Source organism: Pithys albifrons, chromosome 1 (assembly GCF_047495875.1).
Source record: "Pithys albifrons albifrons isolate INPA30051 chromosome 1, PitAlb_v1, whole genome shotgun sequence".
NCBI lineage: Eukaryota > Metazoa > Chordata > Aves > Passeriformes > Thamnophilidae > Pithys > Pithys albifrons.
The window spans coordinates 89,650,871-89,674,869 of NC_092458.1; the positions used below are offsets into that span (position 1 = coordinate 89,650,871).

Consider the following 23,999-nt stretch of genomic DNA (forward strand, 5'->3'; position numbering starts at 1 on the left):
TTCATGAAGTTTTGCAGGGCTTTTAAGCAGTCTCACAGAATTCACAGGTTTTTACCAAATTGTTTGGTAAATTAATGTAGTATCATGGAATGGATCTCCTGGGGGTGACTGTGCTTGAAGGATATGACAGGCTGGCAAGAGTGAGCAGTAACCTTGTCTGCAGTTCAGCCAGGACACATGCAGAATATGAGGCTTTGATAAGAGCTATCAGGTGTGCATAGGGAAAGTGGATGAGGATTGGACAGGCAGCAGCTCTGCAGGGGAGAGTTTGGTACACGGACTGATCATGAGGCTGCAGCATTGCGCAAGCTGCAAACACTGTGCTGGGCTGGACAAACAAGTGTGTTGTAAGTCGGACATGAGAGTCCCCAGCGTGCTGGGCAGAGCTCAGATAAGCTTCCTTTGCAGAGTTGGGTTTTTGGTACCATACCTGAGGGAGTTTTAGCATTGAGGGGAGAGGTTCCCCAAAGAGAAGTAACTTTTCTATCATGATAACCTTTTTGCAACAGCCCCTCTTATGTTTGGAGGGGGTGATGGTGAGGGGAAAGAGAGCAGGGGGAGCTGCATAATTTTCCATGCCCTCTGGGAGGAAAAGGAGTGTTTCACCTAAACTGCACTTGCTAAAGGACATTGAGCTATCTGTTGGAAAGATTTTTCTAAATGCATGAATAGTGGAGGTCTGGAAGACACTACATGGGGAAGGTTGTGAAGGGAAGGTTTCTTAATAATGAGATGTGATGAGCATCTCTGCAGTGCAGTTATAGAATCATGGAATCGACTGGGTTGGAAAAGACCTCCGAGATCATCAAGTCCAACTCTTAGACCAACTCCAGTCCCTTTACCAGATCATGGCACTCAGTGCCATGGCCAATCTCAGTTTAAAAACCTCCAGGGATGGGGAATCCACCCCCTCTCTGGGCAGCCCATTCCAATGCCTGATTACTCTCTGGAAAGAATTTTTTTCTGATCTCCAACTTCAATTTCCCCTGGCAGAGCTTGAGCCCATGCCCCCTGGTCCTATTGCTGAGTGCCTGGGAGAAGAGACCAACCCCCACCTGGCTAGAACTTCCCTTCAGGTAGTTACAGACAGTTTCTGTAGAATTGCAGTGACTGCTGTGGAACAGCAGGTTCTGGGGGTTTTTACAGCCCTGTTTGGTTCTGTAACCTGAGCCGTCATAGTTGAAAGACAATAAATGCCCAGAGCCCAAATGCCTAAAGCTTTGGTCCTATTACAGACAAAATCAGACTTTGCACAAGGTGAAGTGATGTTGATCATGACAGTCAGGCTGAGAGTATGTAATAGTGGCATGGCCTTTTGACAGAAGGGGGCTGGCAAAGTGCGTGTGTGGTTGGCTGGGGACTGCAGAAAGCCACAGCCGCTGCATCTGCACCGAAGCACATCCGTCTGTGCAGCTGCCAGCGCGACCTTCCGTCCTGAGCACGTGTGTCTGTCCGTGTGCTGGTTCACGCTCAGATGCTACTGAAGTGCTTGCCATCACCGCCCTTCCCCCCCTTCTTTCCCCTGCCCCAGCAAGTGCCTCCCTTCTTTGCAAGGAAGTCCAGGCATGAAAAAACAGAGCAGCGGGACTGCCCATGTGCTGCAGCCTGAATTCTGCATCAGGTCCACACAGCCAGGTTTGACACAGGTTGTTTCCTGGTGTCTGCAAGCTGAAGCCTTATGTGTGGGTGGATTTCTAACAAACTTTCCGTGCTCCTGGTTTTTGTTGCCTGTGAAGGTTAGAGTGCTGCTCTGGCAGCTGTGCTGACACTTTGGTTTCTTCAGTGATAGGAAAATACGGGAAAATGCTTCATTTCGGTAATACAAACAACACTGTTTAATACCACTTACTTTATAATCAGATGTAGGAATAAGTGCTTGACTTCTTCATGCATTACGTTTTATTTCTCAATTATTTGCTCTGGAAAGCAAGTCTGCATTAGCAATAATCTGGTGAAAACTGTTACCACTCAATGTATTTTGGTAAAAAATATGCTCAGTGTTTTCACTGTGTTTTGTCAGAGTTTTCTATTTTTCTCTGTAGTATTGAAATACACATGCTGATTTAAATCTTTGTCTAACCCTCTTCTGTTTCAGTCTTGTTGGTCATCTTGTTCAGGCATGTGTTTTGATCATTTGTTATCTCTTGCTTCCCAGGAGACAAAGATGGCAGCAAGGTGACTACAGTAGTGGCAACTCCTGGGCAAGGTCCGGACCGACCACAAGAAGTGAGCTACACAGACACCAAGGTGATTGGAAATGGATCTTTTGGTGTTGTGTATCAAGCCAAACTCTGTGATTCGGGAGAGCTTGTGGCCATTAAGAAAGTCCTGCAGGATAAAAGATTTAAGGTAAGCCTATGCATAAGTTTGGAATATTTTCATGAATGTTTTCTCACTTTCCATGTCTTTGATGGCAATGTTTTTGATTTTCTCAATTTATTTTCATTGGAGCACATAAATGCACAGAGAAATTTTCAGGTCTAAAGATTAAACAGATGATCTGTGTTAAAGGGGTATAGTTTAACTTGAAAATCAGTCAGTCACTGTTGTTATGATTATTTGGATTAGTGCAAAGCGGGACTCTAAAAATCCTGATTTGATGTTACGCTGTTTCCAGGTTGCAGACCAGATTCTTCTGACAGGGAGGTGTGGAAACAAGAGAAAAGCTTGTCATACGCTTATTTTATTTGTACTGTAGACTCTTCTCCAGTCATTAGTAATTAAACTGGTGGAAGAAAGAGAAGCCCTTGGGCCTTACTGTTAGTTATTGCACCTATAAAGTGAAAGGCTATATTTGAATAAATCAGAAATTCCCAAGGCCAAGTATGGAGATAAGGAATACTGAGGCCAGGGCAATTTGGACTGAAGGCAAGTTACTTTTCTTTGTTACCAGATTTATAAATGTGTTCTCTCTTGGCTGGTGTTAACAGACTAGTGACTCTTTATTCTAAGCAAGTGGCCTTCCTAAGAGAAATACTTTTATCTGGTGATACTTAAACCAAATAAGGCAGTTAAATGCCACCCTGACTCCTGATCCTGTCAGATCTTAGAAGCTGAGCAGTGTCAGGCCTGGTTAGTACTTGGATGGGAGACCTCCTGGGAATAGTGTGGGGCTGTGACAGTCCCAAGGACTTCCCTGTCACTGTCCAAGCTCGCTCGGCCGTGGCAAATGGACCTCAGGACTGAAACGGTGGGGCCAATTCTGCGCACACTGTGCCTCACCTAAAACATCCACTGCGCAGGCTGGAAGGGCACACCCACGTGGGGAGAGAGAGCCCTGCCCAAATCTGCATTCATGGAGTCTGGCCATACATACAGACACACTTAAACCAAATGAAAGTTAGGGACCATCAGCCACTCATCACTGCTGTTAGTCTCTGCTTGCTGCTTGATGCTCTTGACAGCTTTCCCTTATAGTCAGGTGACTTGCAGATCAACTTGTGCAAGCAGTGCTTGATAGCAAAGGTGCTGGTTTTATCATTCCTTGGTTTTACAGTCTTCATGCACAACCAGCTTCACTGGTAATATTGGTGGATTTTGACATGTTTTGGTAACAAAATTATTCTTTTGAAGTGTTTTGAAGGACCCTGGTGTGTGCCTTTTCCTTAGTCATGAAATTTGATGCTGTCATCACCACAGGCACCAGCATATCACAGATGCATTAGACAAAAAATGAAAGATGAGGGGTATGTTTAAATTAATGTAGTCATGCAGCATTGTTTGCTTCCAACTGAGAAAGGCATGTAAAGTTCTTCCATTGTTCTTATATCTGAATTATTTCTGGACTACATTATGAGTTTAAGTTAGTCAGTCCTTGCGAAGTTTGCAATATGATGTAAGAGTGTGTTATTTTAGAAGAATGGAAGAGGTAAAACAGAAAAGGGAAAACAGAAGCTGTAGACCTAGCCACGCTTAGGGGGGCTTCTTCATCTCTTCCCATGGCATAAACTTAGGGGGAGGGCCAGGATATTTCCCATACCATGTCATGTTTGGTAGATGTCAGGAGGTGCTTTGGACCACAGTCTGGTTTTTTTAGTCTCATAACTCTGGGGCTGTGTAGTGTGTCAAAATGAAAACTTGGCTCAACATTTTTGTTCCTGACCATCAGATATTAAGAGTTGGGACATATTATTTTTTTTATAATGAATCTCTCTTGGACATCTAGAATAAAATGTAGGCCTTTGGTTGGTTTTACTTTGGTAGTTGGTTCAGTGACATTTTGTTATCTGAATATATATCCTTTTATTTTTGAGTGTTCAAGTGATTTGAAAAAAAATACATCTCTTGAATATTAGTCCTCTTTTTGTTAAAGCTAAACTGAAAATCTTAAGTAGGGTGTTTCCAGTTCAGACTCTGAACTAATTGTCTACATTTGATGATACAAGCTGAGAACATCCAATACCTGGAGCCCTTAACCATTGATTACACCTTCTTTAGGGTTATTAAGTCCACATGTAGTTTTAGATAGCAGTAATTTAAAAATACTTTTTTAAACTTCATAATTTGCATGGGTCATACCTCAGTAGTAACCAAGTTATGTGTTTTTTCATAGTCTTATGCTGAACCTGTATCCTGACTGCGCGGCATCATCTCCCTTTGGTCTCAGCTCCTTAGTTTGTCCTGTCATCTATCAGTTTACTCCTTGCATTTTTTTCTCATTCTGATCTGGAAGTGTATGTTCTGTTGGCAGTAGATGTAAATTCCTGCAGTCTGGATGAAAGTCTCTGCCTGGACAGATTTGGAAGCCAGACACGTGTATCTTATATCAGGAATAGTGTTCAATTACTTCAGGGTGTGCTACTTTTTGGGGATGTCTGTTCTAGGGAGTAAGTGCTGGACCATATAGTTTACATCCAAGAACAAGAAGTGTGAATGTCTGTGGCTGCACAGTGTGATTGCAGTGCAGGAGCAGAGCAGTTCCTGTGTGAGAGAGCTGAGCTGTGCTGAGCAGCTCACTGGGCTGTTGCCATCCCTGCTTGGCTGCCCAAGCCCCGATCCAAGGCCTGGCCAGTGGAGTTCCTTAAGGAATCTGCCACTTCCCTCTCATTAATGCCCACCCTGCTTCAGCAATGATTGAGGGGGGAAAACCAACCCACTGCAGACAGCCAGAGGTGACAGCAGCTTGCTTGATTTAAATGAACTTTATCAATTTCTGAGGGAAGAGTGGGGGCACTGCAGAAATACCTGCCTGCAGTGATCCCAGTGGTGGAGAAGCAGCAAGAGAAGAGTTAAAGAATATTTATATGCAGAGGCAAAGGACTTCACACGACAAACCTTTGAGGTTTATGGTGAAAACCATTTATTACACACTGCACACAGTTTATGTAGGGTTAAGGCTACGTTTTATTGGCTAAATTGAATCTCACACCATCAAACTACAAATCCTAATTGGTTATAATCCATATCTCACAAGTCCGGTGTTTTGATGAAACATCCTGGCTGTTCCCAGGTGAATCTCCAGCGTTCTGTGAGAAAGTCCTGTGTGAACTCCTAGGGAATGATTTCCTCCCTACCACTCAGCAGCAGATGTGGGCTTGCTTGTTCTTAGCTGGTAGCTGCTTCAGTTCTCACAGAGTCCATATAGATCTGAACTGCTCACGTTTCATTTCTTGGTACCAAGAGAGAGTGATGTATGAAAGTGGCTTCCTGAAATCTAAATCATGAACGAACCTTTCAGCTGTATAGTTCTAGCTGGTCCCTGCTTATCTCTGTGCTTATCTGTCCTGTTGCATTTATCTTGGTACATGCAGAGTCATTCCTTTGTCATGATTTAGCTTTTTAAAAAAGCCACTTTTAGGAAAAACAGCAGGAAATCTTGAAACATAAAGGGCATGATTCAGAGATTTTAGGAGGTCCCTAGAGAGTGTAACTTCCAGGCTCTTTCTGCATTTTGTGAATGTGTAGGGAGGCTTTTGTGTAGATCTGGAAAATGCACCACAGTTGCCAATTTTAGATCTCTGTCAGGAAGCTGAGATACTTCTGTCCAGGTTTAAAGCTCGCTTGAAAGCTGGAATTACCAGAGTGGGGTTGCCTTTCTTTCCCTTTTTCCATTGCTATGACAAGTTTCTCATGAGCCTCTGCTGAAGTGGAAGCAGCACTGGTCCATACCAAAAGAAGTGAGTGTAAAATCTTTGCTGAAGAGTTGACACTTATAGTTTCTGTGGTGATGAAGATAGTTGGTCACGTTCTACTTCCTTGTTGCAGTTCAGTGGTTCTTCAGCCTGGCAGTGCAGTTTCAGCATGACTGATTTAAGCAAGGTCTCTGAACTGCTCTGGATCTTAAAATGAGTGTGTCTGGAGTTCTGTGTAATGCAGAGCAACAGTGTTGGTATGCTAGGGATAGTGGCAAGGGTTAAAGGGAACAAATAAAATCTAGAGATTCATGCTTAATTTCAGTTTGCAGTTCTACCTTCATTAGTTCTCCGTATTAAGCACGAGGAATTAAGCACTGTAATTCTGGGCAAATACCTGATACTTGAGTAAGTGCTTCACAAACTCTGTGCTGTTTGCCTTTAGTCTGTGAGATGACTGAATTTGTCTCTTGTCACTACGGAGGGTCATATATTCAGGGTGTTGTTTTCTTTTTTCAGTTAAAAGTTTCACAGTGGGAGAGAGATGTTTCTCTTTGAAAAATGGTGTAAGGCAGCTATTCACAAGCTTTTGGGGCCAAAATCCTTTCAGATCCTAAAATTTCCAAAAGACCATGACCCAGCGTTCTCAGATCTGTGCTGTGTTTCTGCTTCTGTCCCACAGATTCATAATGATGGGTTCTCATGCAAAGCATCTGTAGGTGCAGTTAAGTAAGTCATAGTACTTTCAATTATTTCCATCCATGTGACTGTGCAGGCCCTTAAGTGACACAGCCTGATTGTGATGCTTGAAAAGAAAATACTGGTACCATAAATTTTCTTGCACTGCTTTTTTTGGCATGTTCATTTATATATTCTTCAGATAGAGAGTCAGTCATGTTGCTGTCTAATCCTGCAAAAACTAATAATAAGCAAACGGGCATATTAGCAGAAATAGCTATTTTTTGTTATTTGTCATTCCATTTATGTTTTTGAGAAATCCTGTTGGAATGAATGTGTGCATAGCTGGAAATACTTCACAGCTGACTGAGAATAAATAGTTCAGTTCTTCATATCTGAATTGCAGCACTTTATGTTTCTGCTTTAGTGCTAGGCTGTTGAAATCTAAATGATGAAGAGAGTTCATACTCTACTTCTGCACCTTTTCACACAGTCTAGGTTGGGCATCGCATTTACTGTCAATGGCTCACACAGATACGAAGTGTGCAGCAAGAGAAAGCCAAATTCTCTAATGGGAATCATTCATGCCACCCAGTCTGTCTAATCGTTCAGGGACTTCCTGGGTTTAGCAATCCAACAGTGTGTGCCCTTGACTGAGTTGCCTGAATTATTTAAAAAGGCAGATGATCTGGAGTGTGAGAGGGTGTCAAACTAGAGCTGTGATGGTCCATAAAAGGGAAGCCCTGCATTATAAAGCTGAGGCCACTGAACAGTAGGCAGTGAGTGCTCTTTCCTATTTTTATTTATGGAGGGAAGAGATGTTGGGACTATTTGCATATTTGTTGTTTCTTTGTTTGGTTTTGGTTTTAATATGTAAAGTCTTAGTGTTAATCTGAGCCTTAAAACCCAATAAAGCAGCAGGATGGAAAAATTAAGTCTGTGTTGAGGTTCTGGTTTCTTTCTCACTTTTCTGGGTATATGTGCTTTTGTGAGCTGTTTGAAATGGTTCTGACAGAGCAAGAGCTTTCCTTCAGTTCCTGCCTCAAATGTATCAAGCTGCTAAGGATAAAAAGATCATTTTTCAAAGCAGCCATATCTGCTGTTTGTGTTAATAACTTAATTACAGCAATTTTATTCACAGCAACTCCCATGAAAAATGTAAAACCACAAGGAAGAATTCCCATTGAAGAATGACTAGGTGTTTAGGTTCTTCAGTTCTGATAACTTTTCAAGAGACTTTTCTGTTCAATGCATTCAACAATAAAAAGTTGACCCAGTTTCTTTAATAGGTTATGTGTCTCTGCTTGTGGTTGAAGGTGTCATTTCTGTAAACATGCATGTTTAATAAGTGAAGCTGTACATTAATGAGAGGTATCTTTTGCTCTCAGAATCTCAGTGGTTAATAGACCACTGTGAGAGTCTGACTTCAAACTGGGTTTAATTAATTCCCCCCCTTGGTTGACCTTAGCTCTTGGTTATCCATGGCTAGTTAAGGTACAGCAGATTGTAGCATGATATTGAAAAAAAGGCTCCATTTTCAGGGGATTTCAGTCTGTTAAGGTCACTGTTAGTGTAGCTGTTCTGTTTCGAGGGGGAATGTGCCTGGTAACCTGATTGAAAGAAGAGTTAAAACAAGTGTTACTTTGCAGTCTGTAAGCTTGGGCTATAGATAATCATAGACTGACAGACAGGAGTTTGACACCCAGCCTCTTGATATGGGCTGGGGAACCCAGTTAGTTGTGAAGTTTTAAGGAAAGTGGTATCCCTGTCTCATCTGTGCAGGTTTGGTTTCCCTTTGCCAAGTTCAGACTGGATGTGTGAGTTGTCTTGCTCTTTAATGTTTTGGCAAATCCATCTTTGACTCCTACTCCTGTTATGTGTTGTAGCTTTGTCATGAGAATGTTAAACATACAAGTTGAAGAGAAGGCATTGCTGCTGTTCGATACCTCACAGAGCTCTTGACTCCCTTTGCACGTGCCCAAGTTACAGACCCTTCCAAGCACACAGTGTCTGGTGAAGTCACAGACAGACCTCCAAGATCCAGTCCAGCCTTGGGCTGATCACCACCTGATCGACTGTACCAGGGCACCAAGTGCCACATCCATTTTTTTCTTGAACGCCTTCAGGGACAGTCACTCCACCACCTCCCTGGGCAGTCCATTCCAATGTTTCAGAACCCTTTCCATGAAGAAATTCCTCCTGATGTCCAGCCTGAACTTCCCCTGGTGCATCTTGAGGCTATATACTGTCATCCTGTCACTGGTTGCCTGGGAGAAGAGACTGACCCCCACTTTGTAGAAAGTGAGAAGGTCACCCCTGCGCCTCCTTTTCCCTCCTACTTCTCTCCTTTCTAGGGATGGAACTGAAAGTTACTAGAGTGCTTTGAAACAAAGGCTGTCTTCATCTTAAGTGAGCATTTAAAGTCTTGAATACAATGTGAAGGTTGGAATTGCTCTGATGTGTTCCTGATTATCTTTTGCTGCGACCTCTTGACACCTGCACAGGTTTCCTCTGAACTAAGGACTGCATTTCCTTGGTAATTTAATCTCTGTGTGAACCTGCTCATATCTCTGTCTAAGGATCACTGAATATTCAAACATTAATCTGTTAGGCCTTCTCTCAAAAGAGTGTTTTTTATTTACTCTATCTCAGTTGAGTTGGAAGTACCCAGGGGATGAAAAGTCCCAAAGGGAAGACATGGTGATGAGAATTAATAACATGTAAGCACCTTTCTTTTAAGTATTTGAGGACTAGGACATCATAGCTACTTTGAAGATCTGAGAAATAGTGAATCACTGTTCATAAGACCATCATGGAGGTGTCACTCTTTAAAGGATGCCTTAATTTTATTGTTAAACAGCTAGAAAGAGCACCCAGAACAACAGATCTGTCTTCTGACTAATGAGGTGACTTGTGTTTGTATCACAAGTGGGAAGGGAAGGCTGAAAATATTTTCCAGTGTCTTTAGCAAATATTGTGAACTATTGTAAACCTAGCAGTAGAAAGATAATTGAGCCTGATCAAAACTGTCCTTCTCTTAGCTGTCCTCATCTGAGGGGATGCTGTCCCTCTTAAGAATGAAGGCTATCAGATACAACTTCCAAAATGGCAGGTGCCTGGGAATGTGTTCAGGACATTTTTTTCATCTTTTAAACAGCTGGAGGGTAATGCTTGGTGTCAGGGAGTTTTTTTTCTAGTCATAGAGTCATAGAATCAGTTGGGTTGGAAAAGAGCTCGAAGATCATCAAGTCCAACCCTTGGTCCAACTCCAGTCCCTTTACCAGATCATGGCACTCAGTGCCACGTTCAATCTCAGTTTAAAAACCTCCAGGGATGGGGAATCCACCCCCTCTCTGGGCAGGCCATTCCAATGCCTGATTACTCTCTCTGGAAAGAATTTTTTTCTGATCTGCAACTTCAATTTCCCGTGGCAGAGTTTGAGCCCGTGCCCCCTTGTCCTATTGCTGAGTGCCTGGGAGAAGAGACCAGCCCCCACCTGGCTAGAACTTCCCTTCAGGTAGTTCTAGACAGTGATGAGGTCACCTCTGAGCCTCCTCTCCCCCAGCTCCCTCAGCCTCTCCCAATAGGGCTTGTGCTCCAGTCCCTTCACCAGCCTTGTTGCTCTTCTCTGGACCCGCTCCAGCCCTTCAATGTCTTTCCTGAACTGAGGGGCCCAGAACTGAACACAGTACTCAAGGTGTGGCCTCACCAATGCAGAGTACAGGGGAAGGATCACTGCCCTGGTCCTGCTGGCCATGCTATTTTTGGTACAGGACAAGATCCCATTGGCCTTCTTGGCCACCTGGGCACACTGTTGGCTCATGTTGAGCTTCCTGTCAATTAGTACTCTAAGGTCCCTTTCTGCCTGGCTGTTCTCCAGCCACTCTGTGCCCAGCCTGTAGCGCTGCATGGGGTTGTTGTGGCCAAAGTGCAGGACCCGGCACTCGGCCTTGTTGAACTTCATCCCATTGAAATAAGCCCATCTCTCAAGTCTATCCAGATCCCTCTGCAGAGCCCTCCTGCCTTCCAGCAGGTCGCACTCCCTCTCAGCTTGGTGTTACCAGCAAATTACTGATGATGGACTCAGTCCCCTCATCTAAATCATCAGTAAAGTCTGTGCTTTATCTCTTGTACAGAGGGCAGATTTGCAGCTTCACTTTAGGTTAGCCAGATTATCAGAGACACTTACCGAGAGAATCTCTTTTCTTAGCTCAGTACTTGATCTGGCTGTCTCCTCAATGCTTATTGGACCCAGGTCTGTCACTGGGCTGTAATTGCAGTTGCAGTGCTTGTCTGTTCGTAGCACACCAAAAGGTCTGGGTGGGTATCTGAGTTCTCACTGGCAACCTTGTATTTAATTTCATTTTCCAATTTGTTCAAACACTGAGTTTTCCTAAGAAATAAAATAATCTGTTTACCCTTGCTTTTGGCAGTCTGAAGAAAATGCTGTACTGTTCATTGTGTCAGCCAGAACCTCTCTGGACATACTTCTGTGGCCTAGAAGAGATCTAAGAGTGTTAAGAAGCATCTTTTTCACTTTGTATTATTTTAAAGCCTATATTATACAACTGTTTGTAGTCATGGCTGCGCCTGCAGGTGTTTTCAGATCTGACAACTGAGTTGGATGTGTAATAGCTGTTAGTGCAAAACAGGTCTTCAGTTTGCCCTGTGGAGATGAAATGGACTTTGTACAAAGGCACTGATTTCAGTTCTCTGCTTTTTAGCTGGGGAGTTGGACTGAAAATGGATGTTCAGGGAATGCAGCGTCATCCCACTGCAGTTGGCGTAGGGAAGAGAAGGAAGTGCTCGTCATCTGCAGACGTGGCTCTGAGTGTGTGTAGAAACATTTTTCCACGTGTTGCCATGTGCAAACCCACATGTGAGCAGGGAACGATGCCGTGGGACTGTTCTTGGAGAGGGAAGGAGTCCAGAGAGCTCTGGAGGGCTGTTTTGCCCTGGCCCCGTGGATGTAGCATGAGGCCTTTTTGCAGATTTGTGCCACAGTCCAAGTGGTGCATTTATTTTGGATTTTGAGCTTTTCCATCTCCATGAGTTTTTCTATGGTACTCCCTGGACTAGGATCAAAGGTAGGATTTTAAAACAAGATACCTATTTTGTCAGGTTTCTTGTTCACGTCTAGTGTGTAACTTGAGACTAACGTTAAACCTTTGTATGTGAATCTACTGACCAACAAAAAAGCCCTGTAAGATACATTAAATTTATAAAAGTGTTTGGCCCCACTGGTTCAGATAATTCATATAGCTGCTGTAATAATGCTTTGGTTTATTTCCTCTTCTCTCTCATGTTTTCTAAAGGAAGTGAGTTAATACATCTGATTTTCATAGAATACATATATTTATATGCATTCTATGATACATATCTAAAATTTAGGACTCTATATATATATATATATTCCTGTTTTGTGAGACAGGGGTTAAATGGATGCTATTCTGCAATAAAGACATTCAGAGTGGAGATTACAGTTTGAAAGATTTCCAAACCCTTAAAGGTATGGAAATAAGTAGTTTAAAGCACATAAAACAGCTGTAATTCTGCCACATACTGACAGTATATTATAACTCCGAGAGCGACCTGGAACATGTCACAGAATTCCTGATCGTGGTCAAATTAAGTTCCATTTTGAAAGATAATTTCCCTTCCTTTGACTTTCTAACTTTGCAGCCTGAGAAGGACTGGCATACAAAGGCTGTAGTTCTGCATGCATGCAGTAAGGATAACCTCTTTATTTCACTTTGGTAAATCAGAGTTTTACTTCTGGGTCACACCTTCTGCTTAGAGGGAGCCTTGTTTATGGCACAGATCAGTAGGTCTGTGTAATGAGGGTAAAAGCTGATTCTAATGTTCTTCATTTTGGGGTGTTGTATGGAAGGATCTTTGGTAGTCTTTCAGGAGCATTACCCTGGAGACTGTATCTCTTTGCATCTCTGAGACTGGCAGATTACAGGCAGGTCAAGCAGATTTAATTTTTCTCATCCTTGTTGAAAAATATTTAATAGCTGACACTCTCAGATTGGCAATGGAGTAAACTTTCTAAGTGTGGACCTCCTTGGAAGTGGAGAATCAAGGGCAACTCTTTGTTTTGTGAATGCAGCCTGAACTTGGTCGTTTAAAAAGAGAAAAGTCACAGAAAAATTCCTGAAGTCCTTCTGAAGCTCAGGGATTTAGTGGTAAACTGTGCATGAGATTGTATGTAATTTCTAGGCTAGATTTGTTTTTCTCCTCTCGCAGTTGTAGCTGAGATGAACAGGCAGAGTAGACACATCCAGTGCTCTTGAGAGCTGGATAATGGTGCTGCAATACTGAGCTTGGTGGAGATGGTGTCCCAGGAGAAACCTTCCACACCTGTCTCCCAGTTAGGGAAAAGACTATTGTGTAGAGTAAAAATAGAAGATTAGCTGATGCTTGGTGTGGTAAAAATGGTGCTTTTGAGACTACTTGGCTGTTTGTAGCTGCAGTTACTGCAGGGCTCTATGCTGTACCATTGTGTATTCTCTTTTGGAAGTCCCACAGCATGAGAAGGTTTATGCTAAACCTGTAGCCAGGAAGGCAGTTTTTACACCTAGCAATATTATGTTCCTGTGGCTCTCCCTTGCTGACTTCATTGTTACTTGGTGCAATGTGCCATTCTGAGAGCATGGTTGGAATATATCGTCAAATAATTTGTCTTCAGTTTTTGCCAGTGAATACAGACTTTTTGTGTTTAAAATAGATGTCTGCTAAAATCAGGCAGTAGCAAACTCCTTGTCCTTTCTGAACTCAGTATTTGTTATTCAAATATTCTGCTGCCACAGCTCTACACTTGAGGGGAAAGAAGGGATAATGATAAAATGCTGACAGAAATCATAGAATCAGTTGGGTTGGAAAAGAGCTCGAAGATCATCAAGTCCAACCCTTGGTCCAACTCCAGCCCTTTACCAGATCATGGCACTCAGTGCCACGGCTAATCTCAGTTTAAAAACCTCCAGGGATGGGGAATCCACCACCTCTCTGGGCAGCCCATTCCAATGCCTGATTACTCTCACTGCAAAGAATTTTTTCTGATCTGCAACTTAAATTTCCCGTGGCAGAGCTTGAGCCCGTGCCCCCTTGTCCTATTGCTGAGTGCCTGGGAGAAAAGGACAGAAGCGATCCACCTGCTGCTCAGCAAAGAAGGACAGATCTTTTCATTCGTGTGTCACCAAGACAGCTGAGCTGCGCCTTCCGGCACTGCCTTGTGGTTCAGCCCTTTTGGTTTTGTTTAAAACCTTGTAATTGAACTGGCTTTTTTTTTTCATTGGTGACTCTTCTTGAAGAGGGGTAAATTAAATTCAAACAAAATGAGAAAGATTTAAGAGATAGTGAGAATGGGAATAATTTTTGTTTTCCAGTTGTCGTCTTGAGTAGACCCGACATTTTATAACCCAATGATGTGCTCCTTCTGGGAAGCATTCAAACGTTGAGAGCCATGTAATAGGTGATTGCTTTCCTTCACACTAAAGACAGTGTGTGACTGCCCATTGCTTCTCAGAAAGGTAGTACCAAGACATGGGAAACTGATAGAAGGAAGCTCTTTTAAATGTTTTGTCAAGCATCTAAAGTGCAGAGACAGAGGCATTTCAGAGTGCTGGGCATACTCTGGAATTAGCAATGCTGCTGTTTTTTCCTGTGACTTGGGTACTTCCAGGTCCCTGGGATGACTGAGGAGGTGAGATGTTTGTGACCAGCAGAATTACTTTTAGCCTACATGAGACAAGGAATTACTTTTCTGCTACTTTACTTCACATGTTTTTGAGGAAAGCTTATTTTGGCTTTTTGTTCCACTTTGGTTTTTCCCTCACATCTTCTGTCTGCGTTACGCAGTGAAATTTGGCGTATGGTGCAAAGACTGAAGGGTCACACAGACTGAGGTTTTGTGGGGTGACCTAAACTGTCCTGCCTGATCTACTGCAGGAAACAAAACCGAATCTGGTTTTTCTTTGAGTAGCTTTCTAAGAGTTATATCATGTAATAACCCAAAACAAGGAATATTTCTGGAAAGGTAATGAGAAACTTACTCCATTAAGGAAAATTTTAATTACAGTCCTTAATACTTTGGTACTGTGTTGGTGCTTGTTTTAAAATATAACAAGCGACGTCAAAAAAGTGATCATCGTGCACTTGTAATGTTTCTTTGGTCAGCAGCAAGGAAGGGACTCTTCTGTAGGGTGAAATGTGAGGTGTGATGTTTATCATATTTTTAAATATATGTTACAAACTTTTAGCTAAGGAGAGTGCAGTCTGCTCTCTTCGGGGTGGGTTTTTGTTTATGTAGTGCCTGGTATAGTGAGCTGGGATGAGTAATGGAGGCTCTGACATGTGTCATGATGCAAATAACCAGACTGTGCATCTCTGTCCTGCAGTTCTAAGGTTTGAAGCCAGGTCTAATTGCCAGGACCAAGAAAGGTGCTCATTTCACTTCATTTGTGCTGTGCCTTTTGAAAGCCCAGCCATGGTGATTAGACTGATTAGGTCTTGAGCTATCGAGTCAAAATACAAGCATCCAGTCTGAATCATTGGAGTATAACAATGCATATGGAAAACAACAGCTGGATCTATTTTTTTTAATTCAAAAAGACTCTGTCACAGAAAGCTAGAGTGTATTTTCCTCCTTGTTTCCCCCCCGCCTAAGCTTTATCAAAGGATGAAGACAGAATATATAACTTGAAGTCTTTTAAAGATTCATCCACTTCAGTTTCTTCTTTCAAAGGTTTGTTCAAGATTCTGCTTATCAGGCTGAGTTTGCAGGCCCTTTTGCATTCATCTTCCTTTAATCTCACCAGCCACATGAGTCATAAAGGTTGTACCAAGTTTTTTGGGCTTGGAAACAGTCATCTCCTTTATCCAGATGGGTATAACAGAGCAAGCATGTTGAATGATTATAAATTAAATCATGTTTTGCAGCCTGCTTAGTCTCTGAAATGGGACAGAGCAACTCGCCTGGGTGTTGTGGTGGGGCATGGTAACTTCTTTCTGTGCTGCCCATCAGTTGCACTGGTCTTGCTGCAAGTGGGCAGAAGAGGATTTTTTTCTTTCCCTCCCTGCCCCCCTTAAAAAAAAAAAGGTGAAAGTTCATAGTGAGTGTTGACATTGCCTGGGCACTTCAGTGGAAAAGTTCAGGTTTGCTGTTCAGTAATAGAGGAAACTTTAAAAAAATGGCTTGCTGACTGACATGGGAATTAGTAGTAAGTGTGCAAGTGTGGGAATGAGGACACTGCTGCTCCAGAAGGTCATACATGGGCTAGGGAGCATTAGGAAGATTTAATTCAGTGTCTTGCATGGAGGGACTTGCATTGTTTTCTGATGTGGGGCAACTTTGTAATCCCGTTTCAGATGAACTCTGACAGGGAGTAACAGGATGTAGAGCTGGAGATCCGAGGTGAGCGCAGATTTCTGAAGAATTCCTAAAAATGAGGATAAATACTTTTTCTTTGTGGTGCTCTGCTGAACATATTTTACAAATAATAATTCTAAATTGCAAAATTAGAAGGTGGTAAGAGCCAATAAGTTTTAGTTAAGACAATCATATTAGAAACTCTGTAGTTTTTATAAAAGTAGTGCTTTTCTAGGGCAGATTCTTCTGTTAGTGCAACATCACAGTAACCTGTACTGAAATTGCCTGTCTGAGACCTGGGCTTCCTTGGTTGTATTGGGTTTATTAGCACTGGCTACTTGTCACCTGGATACCTGCAAAGGCAGCAGCATGAGAACATAAGATATACAAATGCTCTTTCCCAAGTGTGCTGGAAACTGCAACAGATAACTGGAGTCAGTGTTTGAAGAATCAGAGCAAATAGTCAAGAACTTGGTACAATGCACGCTTACATTTTAAAAATTTTTTTTTAGCTAGGTCACCGTGACTTGCAAAGGGCAAAAAAGGACATGGTTTGCAGATAATATACTGGATTTCCTGGTGGGTAATGAGTCTGTTTCTGTAACTGTGTAACAGGCATAAAGGTTATCTACTTTTATGTAGGACTAACAGATCTAGTAGGACAAGAAAGTAGTATGAGACAGAAAAACTGGGGCATGTTGAGGGTTGCCTGGAGTGTTGGAGTCAGGGTATTTATTCATTGAACAATTTCTGTGGCAGTATGAAGGCCGTCAATTAGCAGGAAGGATAAACAGTGCAAGGGCTCTTGTTTGGATTTAACCTGATGAATATCTCTTGGAAAGAGTCTGCCTTGCTGGTGGGAACAGCCTGTACCCAGCGCCAAGGCACAATGTTGTGTGCAGGTGGTAGTAGAAAGTGCTTTCCTGGTGGAGCACTGAGCTGTGGCATCCTGTCCTACTGGCTCTTCTGCATGGATATCTGCTTGCAGGTAATAATTCTGTAGGTGGCTTCTTGAGTAGATAAAGAACTTTCACAAAAAAATTCTTCTGCGACCCTTCTGAATTCAGCTGTCCGACTAAACACTGGAAAGTTTCAACTGATCCACCTTTAAAATTCATTTGAATTTTCCTGAGTGTAAGTACAGCTCAAGATACAGTGATTCTGTCTTAATCTAACCTTGTGTGCAGAGTGTGTAGGCAGTGATTCTGCTTTGGTTGCATAAGCAAGGCAGGCAGTGCCACATCCTCAGCAGGCAATAATCTTCATTATTTCATACTGTTGGGATTTTGAATGCAAAAGGGTCTCAGCAGCCTTTACATAATATAAAGTTTGATTTCAACAAAATGTGGAAAAGAAATTTGCACTAGTTAGGAGTGGGGCAAGGAAATGAATGCACATAATCTCGGAATGGATCAGGTTGGAAGGGGCCACACTGAGTCAGCTGGGCTAACCTCCCTACCAAGCAGGGTCATCCTAGAGCACATGGCATGGGTTTGCATCCAGATTGGTCTTGAATACCACCAGCAAGGGAGACTCCCCGGCTTCTCTGGACAATCTGTTCCAGTGCATGGTCACCCACACAGTAATGAAGTTCTTCCTCATGTTTAAGTGGAACTACCTGTGCATCAGTTTCTGCCCATTGTTGTTTTTCTATTGCTTGGAACCACCGAGAAGGGCCTGGCTCCATCCTCTTGGCAGTTCCCTTGAGATATTTGCAGACATTGATGAGGGCCCCTCTCAGCTGTCTCTTCTTGAGGCTGAAAAGGCCCAACTCCTTCATGTGTTCCTTCCAATCCCCTGCTGGGCCTGGTGCAGGAGCTCCATGTCTCTGGTACTCAGGAGCCCAGAACTGGACACAGGACTCCAGATGGGGCCTCACTGGGGCTGAGTGGAGGCGCCAGGATCATTACTCAGTGCCAGGTCATCCCCAAAACATGTCTGTTGTGCATGATGTGTGCAGTGAGACCTCTTTAACTATGGAAAAGAAGATGATGTAGTGGGAAGTGTATGGCAAGGTCAGTGAAAGGTTTTGCACTTTGCATTAACAGTGAATGTTTTAATGAACTAGTTTATGAGAATCATCTTAGGACTGTGTGTAAACACAAAAGAATGTGTAGTCCACTCAGAAGATGGTAGATGGTGTAGGAAATGTATTTTGTGATTGACTCGCATTGAGTCTCATGTTCTACAAATGCATTTTTGAAAACAACTGCTAAGTTCAGTAAGGAGAGGTTAAGTGTCCATGTCTTCAGGTTTTAGGGCCCCAGATGACTAAGAACTATGTTTATTTTGAGACTTTTTTTGCAAGGGGTATGGCTGCTGATACACTGTTGGATGATGTGGTCCTCAGTCAAAGATAATTGGTCTGACCAAGTCAACTGGGGAAATTTAAGTTGGATATCAGAAAAAAAATTCTTTACAGAGGGAGTAATCAGACATTGGAATGGGCTGCCCAGAGAGGTGGTGGATTCACTATCCCTGGAGATTTTTAACCTGAGATTGGCCATGGCACTGAGTGCCATGATCTGGTAAAGGTACTGGAGTTGGACCAAGGGTTGTACTTGATGATCTCGGAGGTCTTTTCCAACCCAATTGATTCTGTGATTCTGTGATCTCTGTTCCTTCAGTTCTTTGTTTTTAGCAGTTCTTTTCTATTTACTTGCTCCAGGGTTCTGTGCAAGTTCTCCTTTTATTCTGGAAGCCAGGTGGCAGCCCGGATGCTCCCAAAGCTACCCCTGTCTCACACAGTGGCCGTGTTGCTCCTGCCCAAGTGCCCAGCTGTAACTTCAGCTTTTTGTTTTTCCTTTTCTGAGAACTTGCTGGTCTCGCATCAACTCTGTGGTTGTGACCAGCTGTCTGACAGTGAGGCCAGGGAGCTGCTGCACTCGCTGCACCTGCAGTTAAAGCTTCAGTGGGGCTGTGGATCAGCTCTGGAAGCTGCACAGTTTGCAACGGAGTGTATGTTTTGAGCTCAGCTCCTGGCGAGCTCTCTGCTTTGGCTGGCAAGCTGGTGAATCAGGTGGTGTGTGATATTGGAGCCACTCAGGTGTCCTGGCTGCAGGGAAAGCAGTACCTGGAAGGAGGAGGAGGGATGGAGTGGCCAGCTGCATGTGGAAGCCTCCTTCTGTCCTGTGAATTTAAGCTGCAGCTGTTCATGAATCGAGGCTTGGAGACTGCCTCTAATTGCAACATAGTCCTAAGATACTGATTGTGGTAATTAATGCTGGGCTGGGCCTAAATTCTAAGCTGTCTTATCCCAGTCAGTAAAGAGAGTAATTGAATCAATTGAACATAGAATCATAGAATGGATTGTGTTGGAAAAGCCCTCCAAGATCATCAAGTCCAACCCTTGGTCCAACTCCAGTCCCTTTACCAGATCATGGCACTCAGTGCCACGGCCAATCTCAGTTTAAAAACCTCCAGGGATGGGGAATCCACCCCCTCTCTGGGCAGGCCATTCCAATGCCTGATTACTCTCTCTGCAAAGAATTTTTTTCCGATCTGCAACTTAAATTTCCCGTGGCAGAGCTTGAGCCCGTGCCCCCTTGTCCTATTGCTGAGTGCCTGGGAGAAGAGACCAACCCCCACCTGGCTAGAACTTCCCTTCAGGTAGTTCTAGACAGTGCTGAGGTCACCTCTGAGCCTCCTCTTCTCCAGGCTAAACAACCCCAGCTCCCTCAGCCTCTCGCCACAGGACTTGTGCTCCAGTCCCTTCACCAGCCTTGTTGCTCTTCTCTGGCCGCGCTCCAGCCCCTCAATATCTTTCCTGAACTGAGGGGCCCAGAACTGAACACAACACTCAAGGTGTGGCCTCACCAATGCAGAGTACAGGGGAAGGATCACTGCCCTGGTCCTGCTGGCCATGCCATTTTTGATGCATTCCTAGATTTAGGTTAATAAGTCTGTGGGACCTGATGAAATGCATCCACAGGTCCTGAGAGAGCTGGCAAAGGGTTAAGCCACTGTCCCTCATATTTGGGAAGTTGTGACCATCCAGTTAAGTCTCGACTGACTGGAAAAGGGGAAACACAACTCCCATTTTTAAAAAGGAAAATAAGAAAGGTGCAGGGAACTGCAGGCTGGTTGGTCTCACGCTGGTGCCTGGCAAGATCATGGGCAGATCCTCCTGAAAATTATGCTAAGGCACATGGAAAACAAGGAGGTGATTGGTGACAGCCAGCATGATTTCAGTAAGGGCAAGTCATTGCTGACATGTTTGATGATCTTCCGTGACAGGTCTACAGTGCTAGTGGATGGAGGAGGAGCAGCTGACATCATCTGCCTGGACTTATGCAAAGTATTTAACACTGTCTGATGTCCTGGTTTCTAAACTGGAGAGACACGGCTTTGAAGGGGGGATCACTTGGTGGATAAGGAGTTGGCTGGGTGGTCACACCCAAAAAGCTGCAGTCAGTGGCTTGATGTCCAGGTGGAGACCAGTGACAAGTGGCATTCTTCAGGCTCAGTATTGGGACCAGCACTGTTTGAAATCTTCGGTGGCAGGGCTGGTGGGATGGAGTGCATCCTCTGCACGTGTGCTGACAACACCAAGCTGTGTGGTGTGGTTGTCAGGCTGGAGGGAAGGGATGCCATCCAGAGGGATCCTGGCAGGCGTGAGAGGTGGGCCTGTATCAACGTCATGAGGTTCAACAGGGCCAAGAGCAACGTCCTGCTTGTGGGGTAGGGCAACCCCAAACACAAACACAGGCTGGACAGAGAATGGATTGAGAGCAGCCTTGAGAAGGAATGGGAGGTGTTGGTGAATAAGAAGTTTGACGTGACACAGCCATGTGCACTTCCAGCCCAGAACACCAAACATGTCCTGGGCTGCATCAAAAGCAGGCCAAGGGAGAAGATTCTTTCCCTCTGTTCTGCCCTCATGAGACCTCACCTGGAGTTCTGCCAGGTCTGGGGCCACTGCTGACGTAAGAAGAACGTAGACCTGTTGGAGTGAATCTGAAGAGGGTGATAAAGGTGATTGAGGAGCTTGAGCAACTCTGCTGTGAAGGCAAGTGGAGAGAGTTCTGGCTGTTCAGCCTGGAGAAGAGAAGGCTTCAGGGAGATCCTAGAGCTGATTACCACTACCTAAAGGGGCTGCAATAGAGTTAGAGAGGGAAATTTCACAAGGTTATGTAGTGATAGGACACAGGGGAGTGGCCTTAAACTGAAGAAGGATAGGTTTAGATTAGATGTTAGGAAGAAATTCCTCACTGTGCAGGTGGTCAGAAAATAGAACAGGCTGCCCAGAGAAGTTGTGGATGCCCCATTCCTGGAAGCGTTCAAGGCTGAGTTGGATGGGGCTTTGAGCAACTGGTTTAGTGGATGGTGTCCCTGCCTGTGGTGAGGGAGTTGACCCTGGGTGATCTTGAATGTCCCTTCTAACCCAAACCATTCTGTGATTCTATGATTTTTGCATGTGCTGGCAGAAGGACTGGGCTTCGTGGAGTTAGGTTGCCCCTGCCTTGTGTTGGTCCAGCTGGACTTGGTGCTTGAGTAACTCTGAAACTGGAGGTCCATGAGATGGTAGTGTAGCCTTTTGAAATATGCTTAAAGTGTGCCACTTTAAATTCATGGTGTTCACCTGACATATGAAATAATTTCTTCCTGCACCTTTCCTTCCTTTGGAGTTCTCTATTCCTGTCTAGTGTGACTAGGTGGTGAATCTAACCATAGTACTTCATCTGCTTTTAAATTTGTCATTAAAAAACATACCTTGTTATGCACATAGCTAGTAAAACTTGCTCTTCCCTGTATCTTTGGGGTAATTTAGGCTAGAAGTGAATGTTAAGATTTCCTCATCATTTCAGTGCTGTGACACCCTTTTGCCTGAGGAAATGATTTCTTGAAAAATGGGACAGTGTTTGAAAAGCACCAGTGCTGACTCAGAAAAAAACCCTGAAGCAAGAAGTCTGATAACCTGTTTTATCAAACTTGGAATGCTAATTTTTCTAGGAACTTATAGTGCATTTGTACTTTGACATAGTTGGCTTTTCCTTTCCAAGTGCATAACATATTACTTGTGTCTAGCAAAGGTCACCTGGTGAAATTATTTTGCGGCTCTGGGAAGAATGTGCTGCTGCCTTTTAATGTGAAGATTTGTGTTTGGGGAAGCTTGACTTTTTTGTTTTTATATAAAACTGTGAACGAGTGTTGAAGTGGTCTTACACATGTGTGGCTGTCATCTGAAATCTGGTAGGGTAGTTAATTATTTTAGGCTTATCTTTGACCTGGTATTCACATATTGGAGTTTTTTAGTTGTAACAGTTTTAGTAGTTACAGTGGTAGCTGATACCTGCTCAAGACAAACTTGCCAAATTAGGGAGAGGAACCCAGTATGAATTTGGGGAAGGGTTTATTGTATATGTGCTTAAGGTAAGGAGTGTAAGTTCCAATTTCACCTTCACTGCTGGAGTTGAGCCAATTTCTTCTCCCGTTCCTCCATCCCCAGAGGAGGAGTTGCGCAGTCTTGCTCTGAATTCAGTGGGGAATGCTTAACCTTTTAAAAACTTAGTTATCTTGGAGCTCATTATTAAGACTTGTACTTCTTGAAAATTTAATTTTGCTTGGCAAATAATCATCTACAGGCAACTAATTCCCCTTACCAGTTCCAATCCCCTTTTACTCTCTGCTCAGTCTTCACCTGCCATTTTCCTTCTTGTGTCCTTATAATTTGAATGTTGCCTCTCAGGTCTGAAGGAGTCATTTGGATGGAAATAAAACCCCCTCATGTCTTGTAGCATCAGGCATCTTCATGTCCTGAAAAAATAGTCCTGAGACAAAGTCAAAGTAAACATTGGAGCAACCTATTCCCTAAATAAATAAACATTTTGGTAAGAGTGAGGAGAAATTATTTTTGTTTAGCAAGTCCTTTGGAGTCTGTTTGCATGAAACATCTGCTACATCATATGTAAGAAGAGAAGGCCAAGAGTAATAAAACGTTTCATTAACTTTCAATAACATAGTGATTAGCAACCCAGCAAATGTCTTATGCCCGTGGGAGATTGGAACTTACTTGATTAATAGATTAATTGCAACCTGTTCCGGTTGTGATTGCAGGTGTAAGGTTCCATGGATGTTGCAGACTCCTGAGGGCTGACGTTATAGGCATTTTTATACCACTTTCTTCTTCTTCAATGAAGAGTTGAAAATCAGAATATAAGGAAAAAGTCTGACTGCTGTTTTCAATGAAAGGAAAATTATTTTTACTGCTGAAAAAGAATGGCTATTATCTCTGAAAGCATAGAGCTGCCTTTTAGAAAATACTTCTCCTTTCAATTATTATCCTTCCTGCACTTTATTTCAGTCTTGAAATGTATTTGAACAATCTCTCTTGAGTTTCAGACCTAGTTCTGTTTTTCTGACTTTGGCCTTGGCTGCAGTGCAGTTCCCCCTCATTTGGGCTCACTGCTGGCAGGTCACAGCAGATGCTGCAGGATGGAAGTGTAAAACTGTCCATCAGGTCACAGTATTTGAAACAACTGCTTGAAAATGATTTAGTGAATTCAGGTTGTGGTATAGAAGTGATGTGATACTGGAAATCAGTTTGCCTTCCAAGCTTAGTGTTGAGCTTCCAAAACTGATAGGAACTTAGGAATTGTTATTAACTCTCCGAGAGGCTCTTAAGCTCCACTTCCACTCAAAGTGACGGCAATGAGCTGTCGAAGAATTTGTCTTCCATCCTTCAATTAACTGCTGAGATACAGGAAGGAAATGAAAGAAAAGTCAGATTTTTTCTTCTGTTATCTCAGAAGAGATCAAGGCTTGTTTTATCTCTTAAGAACACAAGAAAAGCCATTTCGGTCTCCAGTTAAAGGAAATTGTAATAGTTGTACGAAGATGAAGTTTCCTGCTAAGGGACTGTGTTCTACCTCAGGAAGAGC

The 23,999-nt window shown here is 43.3% G+C and overlaps 1 protein-coding gene across 2 annotated transcripts in view; it reads left to right on the top strand.

Moving 5' to 3' along the window:
* GSK3B (glycogen synthase kinase 3 beta) overlaps positions 1 to 23,999 on the top strand; it is a 166,135-nt gene that overhangs the window by 59,669 nt on the left and 82,467 nt on the right. For both annotated transcript variants that reach the window (XM_071560021.1, XM_071560029.1), the window contains exon 2: positions 2,156 to 2,349. In XM_071560021.1, coding sequence (XP_071416122.1) covers positions 2,156 to 2,349 — 194 coding nt within the window. The remainder of the gene's footprint in view (positions 1 to 2,155; positions 2,350 to 23,999) is intronic.